The 19129-nt window shown below is 38.2% G+C and overlaps 1 protein-coding gene across 3 annotated transcripts in view; it reads left to right on the top strand.

Annotated features, from left to right (window-relative positions):
- The first annotated feature begins 1572 nt into the window (after positions 1–1572).
- The window catches only part of LOC110161806 (protein O-mannosyl-transferase TMTC2-like), a 33750-nt gene continuing 16193 nt past the window's right edge, over positions 1573–19129 (top strand). The window contains exons 1-2 of one of the 3 annotated variants that reach the window (XM_020926639.2): positions 1573–1960; positions 16914–17490. In XM_020926639.2, the coding sequence (XP_020782298.2) occupies positions 1878–1960; positions 16914–17490 (660 nt within the window). In that variant the 5' untranslated portion in view covers positions 1573–1877. Of the gene's footprint in view, positions 1961–16913; positions 17491–19129 lie in introns of those variants that run through there. The other 2 variants (XM_055154124.1, XM_055154123.1) reach the window with 2 other exon arrangements.

Here is a 19129-nt window from a genome sequence, read left to right as displayed (position 1 = left end):
ATACTGCTCTGTCACTGTCCCGGTCATGGTTAGCTCAACACCCCATAGTCTACATCCCCCTGCCATCTGCTTGTCATGTCTGCCCTGAGCTCTGGCTGTGAGGCAGACTTCAGTCCAGCTGGTGTCCAGAGAGGCCGGCCAGGATTCACAATAATATTACTTGATGACACATGGCTTAGAGGTGTACTTTCATCAATCAAAAGGTGAAAAAATGCTGTCCACCTCAGCCTCTGTCCAAGCAAAGTGCCCATCAGTGCAAGTAACTACCCAACCAAATATTGGTACTTAAACCTATATAGCTATGGTCATGAGCTCTGGGTAGTGACCGAAAGGACGAGATCGCGGATACAAGCGCTCGAAATGAGTTTCCTCCGTAGGGTGGCTCGGCGCTCCCTTAGAGATAGGGTGAGGAGCTCAGTCACACGGGAGGAGCTCGGAGTAGAGCCGCTGCTCCTCCACAGATGCCCGAGCCAGTTGAGGTGGCTCGGGCATCTGTTCCGGATGCCTCCTGGGCGCCTCCCTCGGGAGGTGTTCTGGGCATGTTCCGCCGGGAGGAGGCCCCGGGGAAGACCCAGGACACGCTGGAGGGACTATGTCTCTCGGCTGGCCTGGGAACACCTCGGGGTCCCCCCGGAGGAGCTGGAGGACGTGTCTGGGGTGAAGGAAGTCTGGGAGTCCCTGCTTAGGCTGCTGCCCCCGCGACCCGGCCCCGGATAAGCGGACGAAAATGGATGGATGGATGGACCTATATAGCTGTTGTATCTACAGTTGTTCTTCAACCAGTTTGTCTTTCTTCTATTGTTAGAACACACCTATTTTTTACAGCTTAAGAAATCAAATAGCCTACAAAGAAAAATACTTAATGTTAAACCACTGGCAAAAGTGAATGCAGGAGCAGTGTCTCAGCTGCTACACAGTAGATTAAATATAAGTTGCCAACTGCCTGACAGTTGTTTGTGCATCTCACATTACTTTATGTGGTCTGTACCAGTCACCTGAGCAATGTGTGGTTTGCAACAACGCAGTAGTTCAAAGATTAACATGACAAAAGATTATTGCCAGCAACTACAGTGGAGTTGTGCAAATATTATTTTTCACCATTCACCAGTCTCCATTACAATGATTTATAATGTGCACATACAGACAGATTGTGTGTATGCTTCACAAAGGTCATTCTCAGGTGTACACACGTTAAGCATTATTTTTCACATAATCAGCTACAATATAGGCCTAAATGTAAAAATGTTAGTTTTATTTATATGATAGGCTACTATTTCACAGATACTGCATATTACTTTGTCAAACTGTCAAGGCATTAGCCTAATAGGTCTAGGTTACAAATTATTGACCCAAATTATCAACCATATGCAATTTCACAAAATATGGCATAGGCCAGCCTTTTAAGGCTACTATTGGGACTGCTTGAACTACCTTAAATATCAGACCATTATAAAGCAATGGGATGTACCCCAGAAAGCGACTACACGAGTTAAATGTGTACTTCAGTCACCACCTTTCCTCCTTCAATGCAGAACATCGGTATTGCGCATGCGTCGTCGTCCTGAAAACCACATGCGTCTCAGCGCTCTGCTCTGAGCGGTGCCAAAGCTCGGAGATGCTCGTGTGGTGGAGACAGCCAAGATGCCCGCTGTTTTGACTCTCACACGCTGATAGCTTTGCCCCTCTGCGCCTGGGATACTCCGGAAACGACCATGGGTTAGAGGAAAGATGGCAAACTTTGCCACACTTTGTCTGTATCGGGAAATGTCTGCGCTCCCGCGGAAAGCCGTGCTGCCAAGCGGGTAAACAGAGACTTTAGCGACACCTTTTCTGCTGATAAATCCCGGTTTATGACACGTTGATCGGACTCTGAAGAGATGTTCACGGAGCTGGTATGCACCGCTGTGGCTGTGGGTCTCTACGTAAACACGCTGGATGCCGATTTCTGCTACGATGACAGGTAGGCTGTTCTGCTGACAACATCCCGATCTCAAAGTACACTTGTCATCCGCACGACGGCACCGTGTGGGATGGGTCGCTGCGTCTGGCCGCCTGTAAGCGCGCTTTTGTCCTGAGGGTGGACAGAATAAATCTTTCAGTTCAAAGCAGGCAACTTTTGGTAAATAGCAATTAATTAAAGTCTGAATTTTGCCACATTAAAGTGCATAATCTGTTGTATTTCTTTCAGACCTTTGGTCATTTTAACAGTGTGTGTGTGTGTGTGTGTGGTTTTTTGTTTGTTTGTTTTATCTTTTTGTCTTTTCTGTTTAAAAGTGTTCATCACAACTTGCTTGGCCAGTGAAACCAAGAGACATGTGAAAACATGCACTTACCAGTTGACTTTCTTTGTGTCTACGAATGGTGTCCACAATAGATTACGGTAGATGAATGCAAAACTACAGGGAGGAGTGTAGCCTAGGTTCCACAGGTAAAATATTTCACGATTAGACCTCAATCCTGGTTTGCTTTACCAAGCATAAAAACAACTACTTTGGAATAAAAGTGACAGATCCAAATGACAAATACAAATTTTACACACATTTAGATTTTTGTTTTGTCAGTTTATTTCCAATTTGATTTATCATTTCTTTTCATACATGGTTTGATTTGTTTTGAGAAGCCAAAATGAAATAACCCTATATAAATGGAGATTGCACTCCCCATTGCATTGCACCACACTAGTAAACCACCACAAACGCATCCATCACCTTTGTTTGTTGGTCTGACCATGACACTTGTGAGGCTGTCAGGATGTGTGCTGCTTGAATCCCTTTTAGTGACAGATTACACAGTTTGGCCGATCCTACACTCACACTAGCCAGAGTTCAGCATCCACCAACTGTGTGCCATATTTATCATGGTCACAACGATAATTTACACTCCAGGGACAGACACCGTGTTTTGGTTCAGTGCACTCAGATAGAAGAGGGTGAATACCAATCACAGCTTTGGCCTTGCTGGTTGTTCATCAAATGCTGTCCTCTTTTAGGGTCAAGAATCACATGCGCTTTTCCTCTGGAGAATTCCAAAAGAGTTATGGTCCTGAGGTTAAAGCATTGACATCCTTCACAATGTGTCCCTTTTAGTCAATTATCATGTTATAGTTTTGTCCACCGAAATTGTTTAACACAAGGAGCTTCTTATCTGACATTTGACCTTGTAATCCTGTTACATGTCACATGCTGTGCTTTTACTGAGTAGACGAGATGGCACAAGTAGATAATTTTTCAATGGGATGTTCTGGTTAGGCTTTGTTAAGTGGGTTGCTTTTGGCGATTGTCAGGGTCACTGGTTACAAAGGCTTGAGTTTACACTGTGGGCAGTTACAAATTGATCTTTCCCGAAGTTCCCGGTGTCCAGTCCCCTTATATTTAACATTAAGAAAGGATAGATTGATTAATTGAGATTTTATTATTTTTATTTTTATTATAGCTAATACATTTGGATTTATCTCCTATACAATGATGCATTTGTTCTTCTGCTCACACTATACTTTGATTATTTAACAAAATATGAAAAAAAAATGTGCCCTTTAATTATAAGTACCTTTTTTAGTTTGTTTTTTTAACTGGATGTCAGATTGATTATCCTGACATTTCTTTTTCTCTCTTTTGTTTGCCATATTGACCTAGTAATAAATGGCTTTGTGCAGGAGAGCACTACAGGTTGCACAGCGGCACGCTAAAACAGAATGCATCCTGTGGCTTTCAGCAGTCTGACTCATGTATCCTAACATCTGTGGCCCCCATCACGTCACACTCCCCTCCACAAGAAGCACAAATGAATAATGGTCCCGGTGGGAATTACTATGAAAACATCTCCCTCTTTGTCTCAGAGCCGGCTGCAATCTGTGGTTGAAGTGTTTGACTTTGGTGAGGTTTGGCTTTTACTTCCCGTGACATTCTTTGTCATGAGCAAAGATGGAGAGCTGTCATAATCCTATTACTGGAGAATAGTTCAGTTCAATATATGATCAGTGCAATATATGATCACAATTTCTCATTTGCTGAATTTAGTAGGTTGTATTTAATTATTGAAATACACGCGTGATAATCTTAGTGTGTCTCTATTCCAGAAAATAAGATACTAAAATGATCAAAACAAAAAAATGTCTTCATATTTTTCAAATTTTCTGACTCTTGTACCATGCAGTACCAAACACTTCAAATTAGACTTTTGCTATCTTATCCAGCAGCCACTCACTTGCCTCTATTAATGTTGTATGGACAGGTTGTATAATAATAGAATGTTTAATTTAAATTGATAATATTCCTCCACATAACTTAAGGTTTCACTTTCAGTAACACTAAACTTCAGACTGCATATAAAGTGCTGAAATAATTTGACAGGTTATATCTGTCCAGCCACATGTGTGTTCCTCATGCGCTTTAGTGCTTTGAGACCCTTTATAACCTCGGCAGTGGTGACTTAAGTTCTACCAGCATCAACTATGTAAGCAAATAAGCCTTTTGTGGCATTATATTACACTTAGAAGCTGCCTTTGACTTCCCTTCCCTTTAAACCAAGGTGCACTTTATGTATGGCTTAGAGCAGTTGTTAGCGAAATATAAAACCAAAACCAATCTGGGGATCACAGCAATCATAAGCAGTCACCCTCTTGTACCTTTTGTAATCAATAGCTTTTGAATCTCAACTTTCAGCGTGTGTGGATTTTCTGTCAGAACAGCTGTCAGAACAGAAAATTAAATGAGTGTGAAGTGGTTGGATTTCACTATAGGCAGCACACTGTTGTGACTTTGAAAAACAATCCTGTTGAGTTTGACCGCTCACTTCCTCTGTACCAGGAGAAGTGTGGTGTTTTCTGAAGCGCTGACAGCTTTTCTCCAGTCATGTGGAGCCTGTCAGCAGATAATGGAGTAGATGGCTTAGTTGATGGAAAGGGCTTTACTCTCACGGTGCTGGTTTATCCGATCTGGGAACAACATGTGTCGTGCCGTGTGTCGTGGTAATGATTTTTGATTGAAATGCTTTGAACTAAATATTTCAGAGTATATAGGGTGTGTTCGAGTTTTTGTTTCTGAAATGTGTTCATTGTGTTCAAGTTTGTCTCAGTGAATCAATTGAATTGCACTAAAACAATTGATTAATTCACCAAAATGTTGATGTTGAATGGTCATGACAAAGGCAGCAATTGAGACAAATAAATGTTCTTTTCTTTTTTTTATTGAATAAAAAAAAAATAATAATAATAATTTTAAATTACTGTGGACTTATAGTTGGCTGTGCAGTGCTACTTTCATCACTGTAAGTGCCAAGTGCTCCACTAAACCAATAAAAATACATTAGCTCTGCAGCACTGGCACCAAAGCTCCATCCTACCACCACCCACTTTTCCCTCTTCATACTTGAGCTAACTCTTGTAAAACACAAGCATTGTAATTGTAGTATAAAACACTTAAGGGTTTGGTGCCAGAGCAGAGTCAACTATAGTAGAGTAGTGTGTGGGAAACAGGATTAGACTACTCACCTCATAAAGACACTAGTCTACTAGAGTGAATAAAATAAAATTTAAAGAAGATCAGGTGACACACTTCACTCAAGACAATTTTAGAACATGCTACTGATAGGAGGAGGGCTAGAGAAGTTTAGACAGATGATTAGACATAACATTTTGACCACCTGCCTTTGTGTCAAATGTCATGCTATTATTCAAATATTCAGCCTAATTCGGCATGGATTCTCACACTGTTTAGAATGAAGAGGAACCGCTGCCACCATTCCCAAAAGTTGAGTTCTGAATCAACGCTTTGAACTAACATTATTACTCTCAATTACTCTTTGATACAGAGCTTGACCAATATTTCTAATACATTAACTTCATTTTGCTTTGATATACACATGTATTTCTTACTATTGCTGCTTTGTATACAGTAGCCTACATTTGGGAGTATTCATTAATGATGTCTTGAGGGGTTTTGCTTCCATTTAAATGTCAAACTTCCATATACTGTACAATACATTATTTGCTATCTGCACACTGAACTTTCAAATGCTTGGAGGGGATTTAGCCTGGTCATATTTCATCCTGGACCAGATTATTCAGCCTGAGGATGGAGATAGCCTTTCTCTTCCTGTTTCCTTCTGATAAGAGCCTAAAAGAGGAGAGTGTGGTGCTGAATGCGTGATAGAGGAAGTGTGGACGTCTCAGTATGGCTGTGTTGTTTTGGTGGACTGTTCTTTTGTCACAATGGAAAGCTATTTGTGGAAGTGATGACACACGATTGACAATGTGACTATAAATAGAGCTTTGTGTTGACCATAATTTGAGAATTGTTATTAATGTTACGTATATTTTTTCCATAATGATTGTTTTATCATTTTATTTAGGTTTGTAGTTACTCGTTTTCTCAGCTTAATTAAAAAGGTAGCTTTCAAACTGCTTTTTAAATAAACTGAGAAACTGTAAGTTCAATATATACTCACCTTCACTGTCAGAGAGTAGTGCCTGCAGCTCTCCCGTCTCCTCATAGTATCAGTATTTCTACAGGTACTTTGTTGGAGATAAGGCAAAGAGGTGCTTGGCTAAACATGGCGGTTATGGAAAGGCCTTTGATAAATGGGAGAAATTTGCATTTGATAATGGCTGCTTTTCTGCCTCGGTCAGCTCAACCTCAAACCAGCCAGTGTATTTATCTTTTCCACTGACTGTAATGTGCTCCGAACCATCATTTTGATATTCACGGATCACTGGAAAAGGCAGAGGGTGGATGCATTGGTTTTCAAATAGGCTGTGACAACAATGTAATTTATTTTTGATATATGATACTGTGCCAAAATGTTCTTCAGAAATGTTTTCAACAATGTTATGTCAATGTGAAAAAAACATACAAAGTTATAAACACATCTACAGTAAATGAGCAATTATCTAGGGGCCTAAACTCTAAACCAGAAAATAATCTACACTCAGTAATTTATTTGCTATAAAGATTTTTTTTAAAAGTCTAAATCTAAGTCTAAATTGACTTCAAAATGAAACTAATGAAACTACCAAACAAAAAAATGCTTACTATACTTTCAATGAGCTTTTAGTATAATTGCACTTATGTTTTTATTTCATTATAGTACATTTTAAGGTTACTGAATAATGCATAGCAATAACATCATGGTCATTGCTGCATTTATGAAGTATATTTTCTTTAGATTTTGATAAAAAAGCAGCACATTGCCAGACAAGTAAGTAAAACAGCACTGTGTCTGGATCATAGGAAATCAATTATTTTCAAACAGGGGATATCCTAATGTGGCATAGACAGAGCAGGGCCTGAGATTAGAGGTCACCATTGGTTATGCTTGGTGCGTATCATTAGAGAATCCACAGTGATATTTTTCTTCTGCGGCGTACTCATTACCGCCATACATCAAGCCCATCTATTACACACCACCAATTTAAACAATTTAATCTACCCTCCCCAGCTATAAATGCTGCGTCTTCTGTGCTCCTTTGATAGTACTGTCAGAAAGTACATGTCACATCACAGTTGAAGACAGATTCTGGCCAAGCTCCCATTTATCACATATTGCTTGAATATGTTTTGCTTTCTGAGACTCTATACTGCTGTTGTTGATTATCGTACTGTGCATTGGTGGTTTTATGGAGGTTTTAAGTAATGAATAAAAAGGATATGCACATTTACAAATAAGGCAGTTCTCCATCTGAAGTACCATTATAATTGCCATGATATTCACAATTTAATTCACCTACCTGTAGGAGAAATGGTTTGCATTCTCAAAACATCTTTGAAATACTTCTGATACACTAGGAAGGTCAAGGAAAAATGATTAGCTTTTATAGGCTAACAAAACATCGTAACCAAAATACTTTGTTGCTAATGTGTTAGTAAATGGTGTTCAGGGCTGGATTGTATTCTGTCAGTGATTTATATGCAACTTAAAGCACATCTTGGCTGCAGTTTCTTGTAACCCGGTCCTACATGCTTTTGTCATGATGTTACTTCTGACTTCATGTCGGCTTAGTCCTGCACTCTATCTTAGAAAGAGAGACCTTCTCTGAGCTATAATTATGAACTGATAATTCTGTTTCCTTTTCAAGGCTGTTTTTAAATAAAGCTGTTTTTGGCAGCTTGAATGCTCTTAATAGTTTGACCTCCACATGTGCTTGTAGAAGTTGGTTCTTGTTGATTGGTATACACCGCAAATAAGATTATGTAAAATAATGAAAATTAAATAAATTATGAATGATTCATAGAAGTTTATACCTCACTGATGGCATCCAGTACCATTAAACCTTGTTATCCATGATTAATGACGATTTTAGTTGTTTTAAACTTGATGAATAGTTCCGTTTCTTTCCAAGTTTCACAGATTGCACATCAAAGTCTTGCATAATTAGCATACAGTGAATGGAGGACACTTTGTTTTGGCTTGGCCCCTGTGGTACCCCTCGATATCGTCTGCTTCTCATTTCCTAATGCTGGAATGTGACAACTGGTCACGGCACAAGAAAGGAGCGCTTATTCCCCATTGGATACAGTACTTCATGGTGTGTTAGTGTGCCATAGATTCCCATTGCCAGAGCTGCATGCAAGTCTTCTAAAAACTAAACTATAAGAACAATTGTCAAATTACATGTTTTAACTAGTGAACAAATTACGAACAACTTCTGGTGGTAATTTAAATTTCCAGTCAGAGACAGAAGGCTCCTGAGTTTGAACAGAATGTGGTTTTGTTTCTCAGCTGTTTCTTTGGCCAAACTCAATCCCAAAGGCTTAACAGATTAAGATATTCATGACTAAAACCTTCTCAATTTAAACTGGATTTATGACTAAACAGAGTCCGTAAAAGTAGACATATATTTTTGGTAAGAATTCTGAGCAAGCACATTGTCCAACAGTTTATAGAACATAAATCAAATAGACAGTGGACCCATCTGGACTGAATTTATCTGTGTAATATTGATTTGAAGTTAGGCTGTTATCAGTCTAGGCAACACTTAGACTCACACGTGGTCGTCTTTGTGTCCGTCATTCACAGGCTCAAGTGAATACATGGCCAGTGGAAAACAATGACGGACATCTGAGTCATAACTAAATCTATAACACTCTGTATCCTTGCCTCTCAAACTATGATTAAAATGTAAACTTAAGTGTTTTGTTGGTAATTCATTGTGCCAGCTCTTTGAAATATAGGCCATCTGCAAGATCATGTATCATGCCTGTACCATTGAAGAGTCTGTGGAATTGGAGATATACAAATCAGAACATATCCAATTCAACATACATACATACTTTATTTGCTTTATTGTCCCATTTGGTGATATCTACTCTCCATGGCTTGATAAATGTACCATGTGGCACAACAAGTATAAGACAAATTATGAAGGCAAATTAGGGCAAGGATTTTCTGTGCCATGTAGTAAATCTTGCAGCTACAATGTCTACAAGTTGCATCAGTATACAGCCTTATCTCAATGGCATTTTAATCATAGCCTCCACAATGAGTCTTATGTATTATGTGACACTGCCTGCATGCAAATCTCAGCCCAATTTTAATCAAGCATCACATTTATCACTGTGGGCACACGCAAACACCAGAAAGGCCACCTAATTACATGGCCATAGTCAGACACTGTAATTAACCGGGGAGCATATTGGAACCAGAGATTGGACTCTGTGATTGGCTGCTCATTTGTTTGCTGTAATATGCTGTAGGCTGCATACCACCAGTGAAAGAGACACACAATGTTTTTTTTTTTTTTACTGATAAGAGCTTATTAAACCAGGCCGTTTTCACTATCCCAAAAATGTATGTTTTTCTACAGTGCGGCAAATTTAATCATTTGGACAGAAAATCTCGCTCATGTGCATAGCATATCCTCAGGCATGTTGTCAACCATACTAGTAACACTACTGGATTTGGTTTTATAGCTTTTTCAGTTCTTATACTGATTCCGATTCTGACACTATAGCTTTAAGTATCTTGTGTAGCTGTTATTTATATCTGATTTTAAAATGAAACTAAAACTAATTTAAAAGAATAAATTATATATTCATTTATTTTTTTTCTGCGTTATTTTACGGTCATTTCACATTTGTTTGACTCTTAAACAGAGTGTAGAATTAAAAATATAACCTGGAGTTGATACCTAATTCAGCACAATTTATCAGATTGAAGCCAACACCCTATGTATTAGTAGTAGCACAGTGTAGCAGTATTGGTATGCATTCCTATTCATCACAGAAAATCCCTATTAATTTAACATCTCTCAAAGCTGTCATTGGTGTCTTTAATGCCCAGCTCAATGTTTAGTCAGTCAAGCCTTTCTGTATTTATACCCAGGGCCTATAGAGCTCATGATTTATCATCCATTGATTTTCCATAGCCGTCCCCTCTCAGCTCTAAAGATTCATCAAAGTCTTTTATTGACATCATTTCTCAGGAAACACTTCGGTGCATTTCTTTTAGCTGAGCCAGCAGTAGTGTCAGTGTTGTCGGATCGCCTCGGTATTGTAAGACCAGTTAATGGAAGGTGATCAATCAGCCACTTAGTCCGACACAAAGGCTTAATAAATCAATCTACTGGAAAGCAATGAGATGGAAATGGGCATGATAAAAAAAATAGGAAAAACTTTGAATGAGGTTTTGTGCTCACAGAAAAGTAGTCTTGTTCCTGTTTCTTTGTTGACTAACTGTTATTGAATGGACGAGATTATAAAAATTGCATTTTATTTTTGTCGTAATTCTGGTACAGTAGTTACAACTTATTTCTGATAAAAATTTTCTTCACTAGTTCTCTGAGGATTTTTTTTTTTTTTTAATGTTCTCAATGTAACTTCTGTAGGGGGGTCTACCACCTTGTCACCAGATGTTCTACACTTTGCCTGGAATGTTCTACTGTATGTCATGTGTTGCACTCAATTACAGGTGTTTTTACTCATTAAAATACCTATAAAATGTGTTCATTCTGTGATTGTGCTTGCCTCTCCACAGATCTGAGATATTTAAATGCATATACTGTGGAGCAAAACATTATGAAAGCTACACTGTGCACCTTTTAAAACTTGGTCTTTTATATTGTCAGCTCATTATGAAGCTGCAGGTTGCCATCAAAGGTGTAATTGATTTCCTGCTTCTTTACTCTCGTAAAAATAGTTTGACACTATTGGCCAGAATGTCAGAATGCTAATATGTTATTCTTTTGCTCTTTCATAATGCGTATTGCTTTGAATGTATTTTTTCTATATTCATAACTATTTTCCAAATGAGAGCTTTGATGAGATGTGTCCAAATGTGTACCCGTTGTAAAAAAAAAAAAAACAAAAAAACACCTGGTGTTTTGTTTCTTATTAAATCGGATTGACTGTAATCTAGGTTTATTGGAGCACTTGAGGCCAGTGCACTGTTCCTAGAATCCCTTCCCCTTAAATATGTATTTTACAAAATCCACTGTACTATCACCTCAGAATCCTATTTTACAAATTGAAATAGCTTAACCTGCTTCTTAAAAACTTCACAGTAGTTATTGTGCACTCGGGGGGATAATGCTAGAGGCTACACAGCGTGCGCTATTTTTAATCAATGAAAAGATAAACCCAGTGAACTGAAAAGAGGAGAAAATGTGGGTTACTAACTTGAATACAAATAACACTCTCACTTTCTGTCTTATCTATCATACTTTAGATGTTACGCCACTCTGTACCTTATCAATGGACATTTTAGATGATGGAAATAACACGTAATTGGAAGTGAGAAGGCATAAAATGTGCCAAATGAATGTCAGATGTCATCTCACACACCGTGAAAGGAGGGTGCCTTTTGCGAAGCTAAGCATAAATCTTTCAAGACTTGGCTGCACCCAGCACAAGAGTGTGATTTTTATGACATTAGCATTCATGCAATTTCCCTCTTTCCTCTCAAATTGGAGCCAGTCTGCCACAAACAACTGTGAGAAAGTCTTGGTTCTACATTACATTGTTCCAAGTTTTGTCATATGTTATTGGAACACACCCATTTACTTCCTGATATAACAGCTTCAAGATGCTCCAACCAAACAAATATAAATAAATGAAATATTCATTGGTCAATATGGCCTGAAAAAACAATACAATGTCCTGCTGCTCTTTTGTGACTATGTATTGTGTTATATAATAGCGTTATACATAATGTGCAAACTATTCATTTATTGTTCATAATGAACCTGTCTTTAAATAGACCCAGTTGACCCCAAGTTCAGTTCAGTCTATGATCACTTACTAATCCGGTTAGAATTGGATTAGCATAGAACCCATGTGGACTTTGACACTTCAAACACCTTAAGAGTCCATATATTTTGAATTCACTGGAAATGGGGGAATGGACCCAAATTGCTTGTCTCCATGGAGATGTTATTGTTTACTTGAAATGTTTCACTAAATTGTTACCCCATATTATGTCAGTCTGAAAATCTATTAGAAAAGTAGCACATTATAACAATTATGTCAGCTTGACATTAATTCTTCACAGGTAGCACAGAAATCTTGTTTTTAGTAGGAATTTTATCTTCATGTTCCACATATATGAAACAAACCTCTAATAGAATTAGATATGTTGTTATGTCTATGTTTTTTCAGATTTGCCAAGTTCAGCAAATTCACCAGTTTTAGCTCCCTAATAAGTTAGTGAAAAATCTATCTACCACACAAAAGCAGGCCGGTGTCATTGCTCACTATTAATAGTACACAAAGAAAGGCACTGAAATGATCATGTGGCAAAAATGATCTCAGACATTGCCAATGAAGCAAAAATGCTAATGATCCGAGAAAAGCACAAGGTGAGGAAAATATGCAGGAAATAATGTACCAGCACCAGTCATTTAAAGGCTTGAAAACATTGATAGAGTAAATCTGTCTCATTATTGCTGCCCGAGGCACTGGGATGGTCTCTGAAACTTAATGATAATACTATCCCATAGATAAACATCGGAACAGAAGGAAATCTGTTGGTCAGTTTTTGGAATTTATTTCACCAAATAGATATTCTATGTGGAGATTAAAATGCTGAGTAGTTATAGTATCTATTTCATTTTATTCTATGGTAGTTTTGATATCACTTTAATATTAATATCTTTGTCTCATTTTTGACAATCCTAATGTGACCCTATAATAACTAGTATGCCCATTTGAACGTATGGTCTTTTTTGAAGTATCAGTAATGACAATCTCACAAAATTGGGTCTTTCCTGAATATTGTTAGAATAATTTTACCACAAGTTAATATTTAAGAAACTTCTAATATGTACTAATGATTCACTTTTCCATAGTATCTAAATCGAGACACATGTAACAATGTCTGCTTTCTTCTCTTACTTTTGATACTGTTTAAACGATAAATAAATACTGCATACATTTATTAAGAAATACAGCCGTAAATCCAAAACATTTGCCATACTCTTTGTCTGATTACAAATTCAAATGAAACCCAGAATCTCTCTCCTCTAATGCTTCTTTTTGGTGCACTAATAGAATTCCCCTGATTTTACCTCCCCCCACAAAAGAGCGAGAAAATTGAAAGGAGCCTGCCCTGTGCTGTACTTTGAGGATTGTGTGAATAGTGTGCCCCTCAGCCTGCCTGCCTCTCTGCCCGCCTGGCTGCCCCACATACGGCCGCTGAATACAAAGCACCCACTCAGTAAGAGCAATCACTACGGGAGACCACTCTATCTGCATCAATGAAGTCATCAGCACAGTGCCCACAAATACATAGCCATTCTGGTCACCTATAGTCCATTTGTGCATGTATGTACACACTCAACCCCAGGACTCTCCCAGTTCCCCACGCATAATGCATTCTTTTCATCCCTTTGAGGCAGCGACAGGGCATGAGATGAGTGCTTGGTGCTGATTTGAATATTTAAATTATTTATTAGCTCAAAAACAAGGAAACAGAGACATGCTGAATGTAATTTGTGTTTGATATGTGTTCCGAATGCACGAAGAGTGACTGAAATGGGAAGAATAGCCATTGTACAATTTGTTAGGACATCTGAATTTCAATAGTTGCAGATGTCTTGCTTTATGCTTTTTTACACTGCAGCTAGTGTTTTCACAATACTAAAATTTAAACCTCGATTCCAATACTAATAAAAAAGCTTGATACTGATTTTAATACTACAATAACATGGTAGATAATGGAGCAGATTTTCCCTCGCAAGATTGTTTGAATTAAACAATTTTCTATTACTATTACCATATGGCTTTATACTAGTTCCAACAAACAATACTAAATTATTCAGGAAAGGTCAAATTTTGTCTTATGATTTTGTACAGTATCAGTATTGTGTATCTAGTTTTGTAAACAGTTTATAAGTGTCTCAAGTACAACTAATGACAATACTAATAGCTCACTGAGGAACTGTATTCAAAAGTGAAGGGGAATTATAAACTGAGTGACGTCATTGTAATACATCTTTTACCAGTGGTTCCTCTGAGTCTGTGTATTATTGTGGGTCAAGAGCATGAGAAAGTCACTCTCCATTTGGAACAATCCTGGGAAATGTATGAATTAAAAAACTCACACAGTTGTGATACTGACAGCAAAATGTACAAAAATGTTCCTGGGCGTGTTCCTAGGATCTTTTATTTCACAGATAAATGCTCTACCAATTTAGTTACAGTTGTAATTTTCTTCTTTCTTTGAAGTTTTATTACATGGAGTTGGTCTCTTTTGTCCCTGTGTTTCAATGATGTGCCAGTATTTCAAACAGAATAATTGTATGAAAATATTAAACTAAATAATTGAAATAATAATTAAAATTCTCTAAATATTATAATTCTGTCTGACTCATCTGTTTCTCTACCTTACCCCACTTGCTCTTACAATGGTAAAAGCCTTCTAACTCATTCTCTCTGCCCTCTTTCTTTTTTCAGCCATGTCTGAGTTACAATCTGCAGACAAAGGAAGTCCTTGGCTGGCTCCCTGACGCTGGCTGCTTCCCTACAGAAATACTGTTAATGCTAATCAAGCCCTGACGCAAAATGACCAGTGTGCTGTTCAAGTCCCTGAAATATGTGTCCATATATAGGTCAGCAGTGTAGATGGTTAATGAAAATGTGTGAAAGAGATCAAGTCATAATCTTTTGATCTAGGAAAATGTAGACTCAATTCAACCTCATACTCACACTCACATTGTACCTTCAAAGACCCTAGAGTGATACAGTTCCTATTTCTGCTCACTATTGTTCCTGCCACTACTTCCACTGCAGGGGATATGACTGCACAATAGATGAAAGAGATTCTTGGGCTTGTGTACATTCGTATCATTTCAATGTTTGGATTTAACGAATCTCTTACATCACAGTGATATATCAGGTTATATTCCCAAAGTCTATTTTGAGTAAATCCTGTAGCAAGGGAATTCAGTGCATCCTGTGTAAAACCTGAATTTATTAATAAAATTTGAGATAACACACACATTGTTATCCTCAAAGCAGCTGCAGTCCAGAGTTATATAATTGTACTTTCTGAAATTGACTACTACGTTCATTTTCAACCAGTGTGTCATCTGGTGTGCCTCAAAGTATTGCCAGGCGAGCCTTGAAGAAATGGCCAATTTGAGTCAACTGGTCCACATTGGAGTGTCTTGAGCAAACTTGTACACCAAGTAAGAAAGCAAAACAATCACCATGTGCAATGTTTTTTGAAAAGGACTGGTTTTGTAATATTTGAATCTTTTCAACTAAAGCAGTGCGCTGTGAGGCAAAAAAAAAAAAGATAGAAAAATATTGGTCTAGCTGAATGTTCAGCTCATATTGTTTCCAGTAGGTTTTGTACATTTTGGTCCATCAGTTTAGTGAACACCCACCTCTTTTTGAGTTTCCGTCTCATCCATCACATTGGCCCCAGCAGCGAGCCTAATTAGTCGTGCATCTCTGTTGTGTCTTGTGTTGTGGGTAATTATGTGTTAATTAGGGGAATCCCTGCAGTCTTAGTGTGATGCACCTGGACATGTAGGTTTAGATCTGTGACCCTGACAGAGTACATGCAGGGCTACAAAAACAACCACTTGTCTTTGTCTTATGAAGGTAATTACTATATCAAGAAGTTGCAGATGACTGAATCTTATCTCTGCTACTATAATTTTGAGATGGATTACAAGGTTAACATTCTATTTTACGGAAGGATGCACTGGTCCAACTTTTTCAGTTCTGATACCGATTCCAATATTATAGCTTCTCTTGATACTCCATTTGCAGATACCAGTGCAGGGATTGAAAAGAGCATTTATTTGAAAAATGAAATAAGACAGAACTGATTGAAATGTGTTATCTACTACAGAATAACTTTGTATAAATAAAAGTTAAAACATTCTCTGACCTTTTGGGCCAATTACAACCAGTAAATAGTCTTATTATATCAATTAATACATTCAGACAGGATATTGTCTGAACCAGTATTTGGAAGCCAATATCTGATCCTGCAAATATTTCAGTATCATTGCCGATATCCGATATTTTAAGGCTGTGTAACACCATATTATGCATTTATTTATATCAACCAATGGTAATCTAGTTAGTCTGCCTCATTCTCATGATAGGATTAACTGAAAGTGTGTAACGGGGTTGTGCATTCATTAGAATTTTAAGTTGTGATCCAATAGTTTAACATTGTCAATGATATGCTTGCTTCTTTTTAACTGAGAAGTCTTTAGCCAAAATGTGTTTGTAAGAGCATGTGGTTTGGAGCAGAGTTCACACTGGATGAATTAATTTGACTTAATTTGACACTGATTAAAGATCTGTCTTCTTTATGTTCAAAATCATGATCGCTATGAAGAAATTACGCCCATCGTAATATATAAAAAAAAAAAGAAAAAGATAAAACTATGTAATAACATAACTTACTGCATCAAAGTAAAGAGAACTAGACTTGAAAGATTTACTTGTTTCATTCTTTTCTAGTCGTGCCATCAAGACCAACCAGGACCTCCTCTCTGAAACTCCATGGACAAACATCCTTTACGATGACTTCTGGGGCACCCTCCTCACCCACAGCGGCAGTCACAAGTCCTTCCGCCCACTCTGCACCCTCTCATTCCGCCTTAACCACGTCCTCCACGGCCTTCGTCCATGGGGCTACCACCTGCTCAATGTTCTGCTGCACGCCCTGGTCACAGGCCTCTTCACGGTCATCAGTCGCACCCTTCTTGGTTCCTGGTGTCTTTTGGCTGGGCTCCTGTTCGCCTCTCACCCGATCCACACTGAAGCTGTAGCAGGTGTGGTGGGGAGGGCGGATGTGGGTGCTGCCTTGTTTTTCTTGCTCTCTCTCCTTTGTTACATGAAGCACTGCAGGCTCCGTGAGGGACCACACAGAGGCCATAGTTGTTGGGGCTGGCTCCTGGGGAGTCTCTGGTGTGCGGCGGGTAGTATGCTGTGGAAAGAGCAAGGTGTCACGGTGCTGGCTGTGTCCGCCGTCTACGACCTGTTTGTGTTTCAACGGCTGCGCTGTCGACAAATACTTCAATACCTGCTAGGAAAGGTAATGATCTATAACAGAAGAAGAAGCGGATAACAGAATGAAGTAAAACCATAGGTTTAGGTCGTAGCTACTGCTTTATACTCTTAGGCCAGTGATTCTCAAGCTTCTTTAGAACATACACAGAATTTAGTTCCTATATTTACTTTAAAGGCCCATATAATGCTTTTTTCTGATCTATGGTGTGATGGTGTTGTTTTCTCATCAAAAAACATACCTGGAGCTGTGTTTTGTTTCATTCACACATGTTTAACTCATAAATCCTGCACATTTAGGCTGAGTTAGGCTCTCATTCTGAAAACACTCTGTCCCACCTTGTGATGTCATGTTTTAATATAGGAGGTGCTCCACTCTGTTTTCAAATTCCACACACCTTCACTAGAATCATTTGGCTGATTTCAGCCCTAAAATTGCCAATCTCTACTGAACTAATGGTAGAAAGTTGTTGTTAACTTGAAAACATGTGTGAATGAAACAAAACACAACTCTGGGTATGTTTTTGATGAGGTAACATTATATCATGGCTAAAACCTCATGACAATCATATAGGGCCTTTAATTATTTAAAGTCCATTTTATTCACGTTTTTGCTTTTTTGCTCTTCTTTGGGTATTTTTTTTTTTAATCTACTTTAGACGTGAACTAACTCGATGATCAGTCTGGTATAGATTTAGCTGTACTCGGGAAGCCAAATCTTTCCACTGGGAGCACTTGGTGTGAAAAGTTTGAGAGCCTCTGTATTGTACAAGTATGAATGCTACTTAAACTATTTTGACACAAAACCAGCTACCCCCATCATAATCTTTAATTACATTCAACTTGTGACTACACACCTCAAATTGCATTGTCCATTTAAATTGTCTTTGAAGTTCTTTAGTAACACCACATGTGGTCTTCTTGTGTGGAGCTGTTGTTTCCTCTTCCTTCCCTCAGAGGTAGAACAACAAGTCAGCTGCTAAATGCTTCATGCTGTTGGATGTTTCTGGGTGGTTTATTATCTGCTGTGCATACTTGGAAATTGCACGTGTCACATACTGTTTGCTTTTCATTAGCAGTGTAATGTGGAATGCAGCTTCAAGTGTAAACTCCACAAATCATGAGTACAGACTGGTCCTAATTTGTCAGCTGGTAAACAGGAAAACATAAACATTAACTCACTGCAGCGCCATCCCATTCTTCTGTTTTCTGCAGTAAACAGTTGCATGTTGATGCAGGCAAACCTAGGTCTTAGCTGCCGCATGGGTGTGTGCGTAGTAATAGAAAATGAGGTCAAAGTGGTAAGAGCATTTTGAGCAAGGTTGCATGAGTGGATGAACTGGAACAATATAATTATGGCCTTTAATTAGTGCATCTCATAACTGCCAAGAAACAATGACTAAATGTGTTGCACAATGTAAGTAAAGCATTATGACATATATATAAAATATATTTAAATGGTCAGTAAAAAACACTAAGTAATCAGATAACCCAATAATTAGATTTGAATGTTTTTATGTGTGAAATCTAGTGAAATCTAACCATTAAAAACTCTTGATGACATTCAGAAAGAAATCTACTCACACTTTTCAACAATCTGTTAACTCCAGAAATCTTGATAATGATCAGTTTCATTTCCTATAAACTCTACTCTTAAACATCCTATA

Source organism: Boleophthalmus pectinirostris, unplaced genomic scaffold, assembly GCF_026225935.1.
Source record: "Boleophthalmus pectinirostris isolate CB_2022bp ecotype Guang Dong unplaced genomic scaffold, ASM2622593v1 HiC_scaffold_18, whole genome shotgun sequence".
NCBI classification, from domain to species: Eukaryota; Metazoa; Chordata; class Actinopteri; order Gobiiformes; family Gobiidae; genus Boleophthalmus; species Boleophthalmus pectinirostris.
This window is presented reverse-complemented; position numbering and strand designations above follow the sequence as displayed.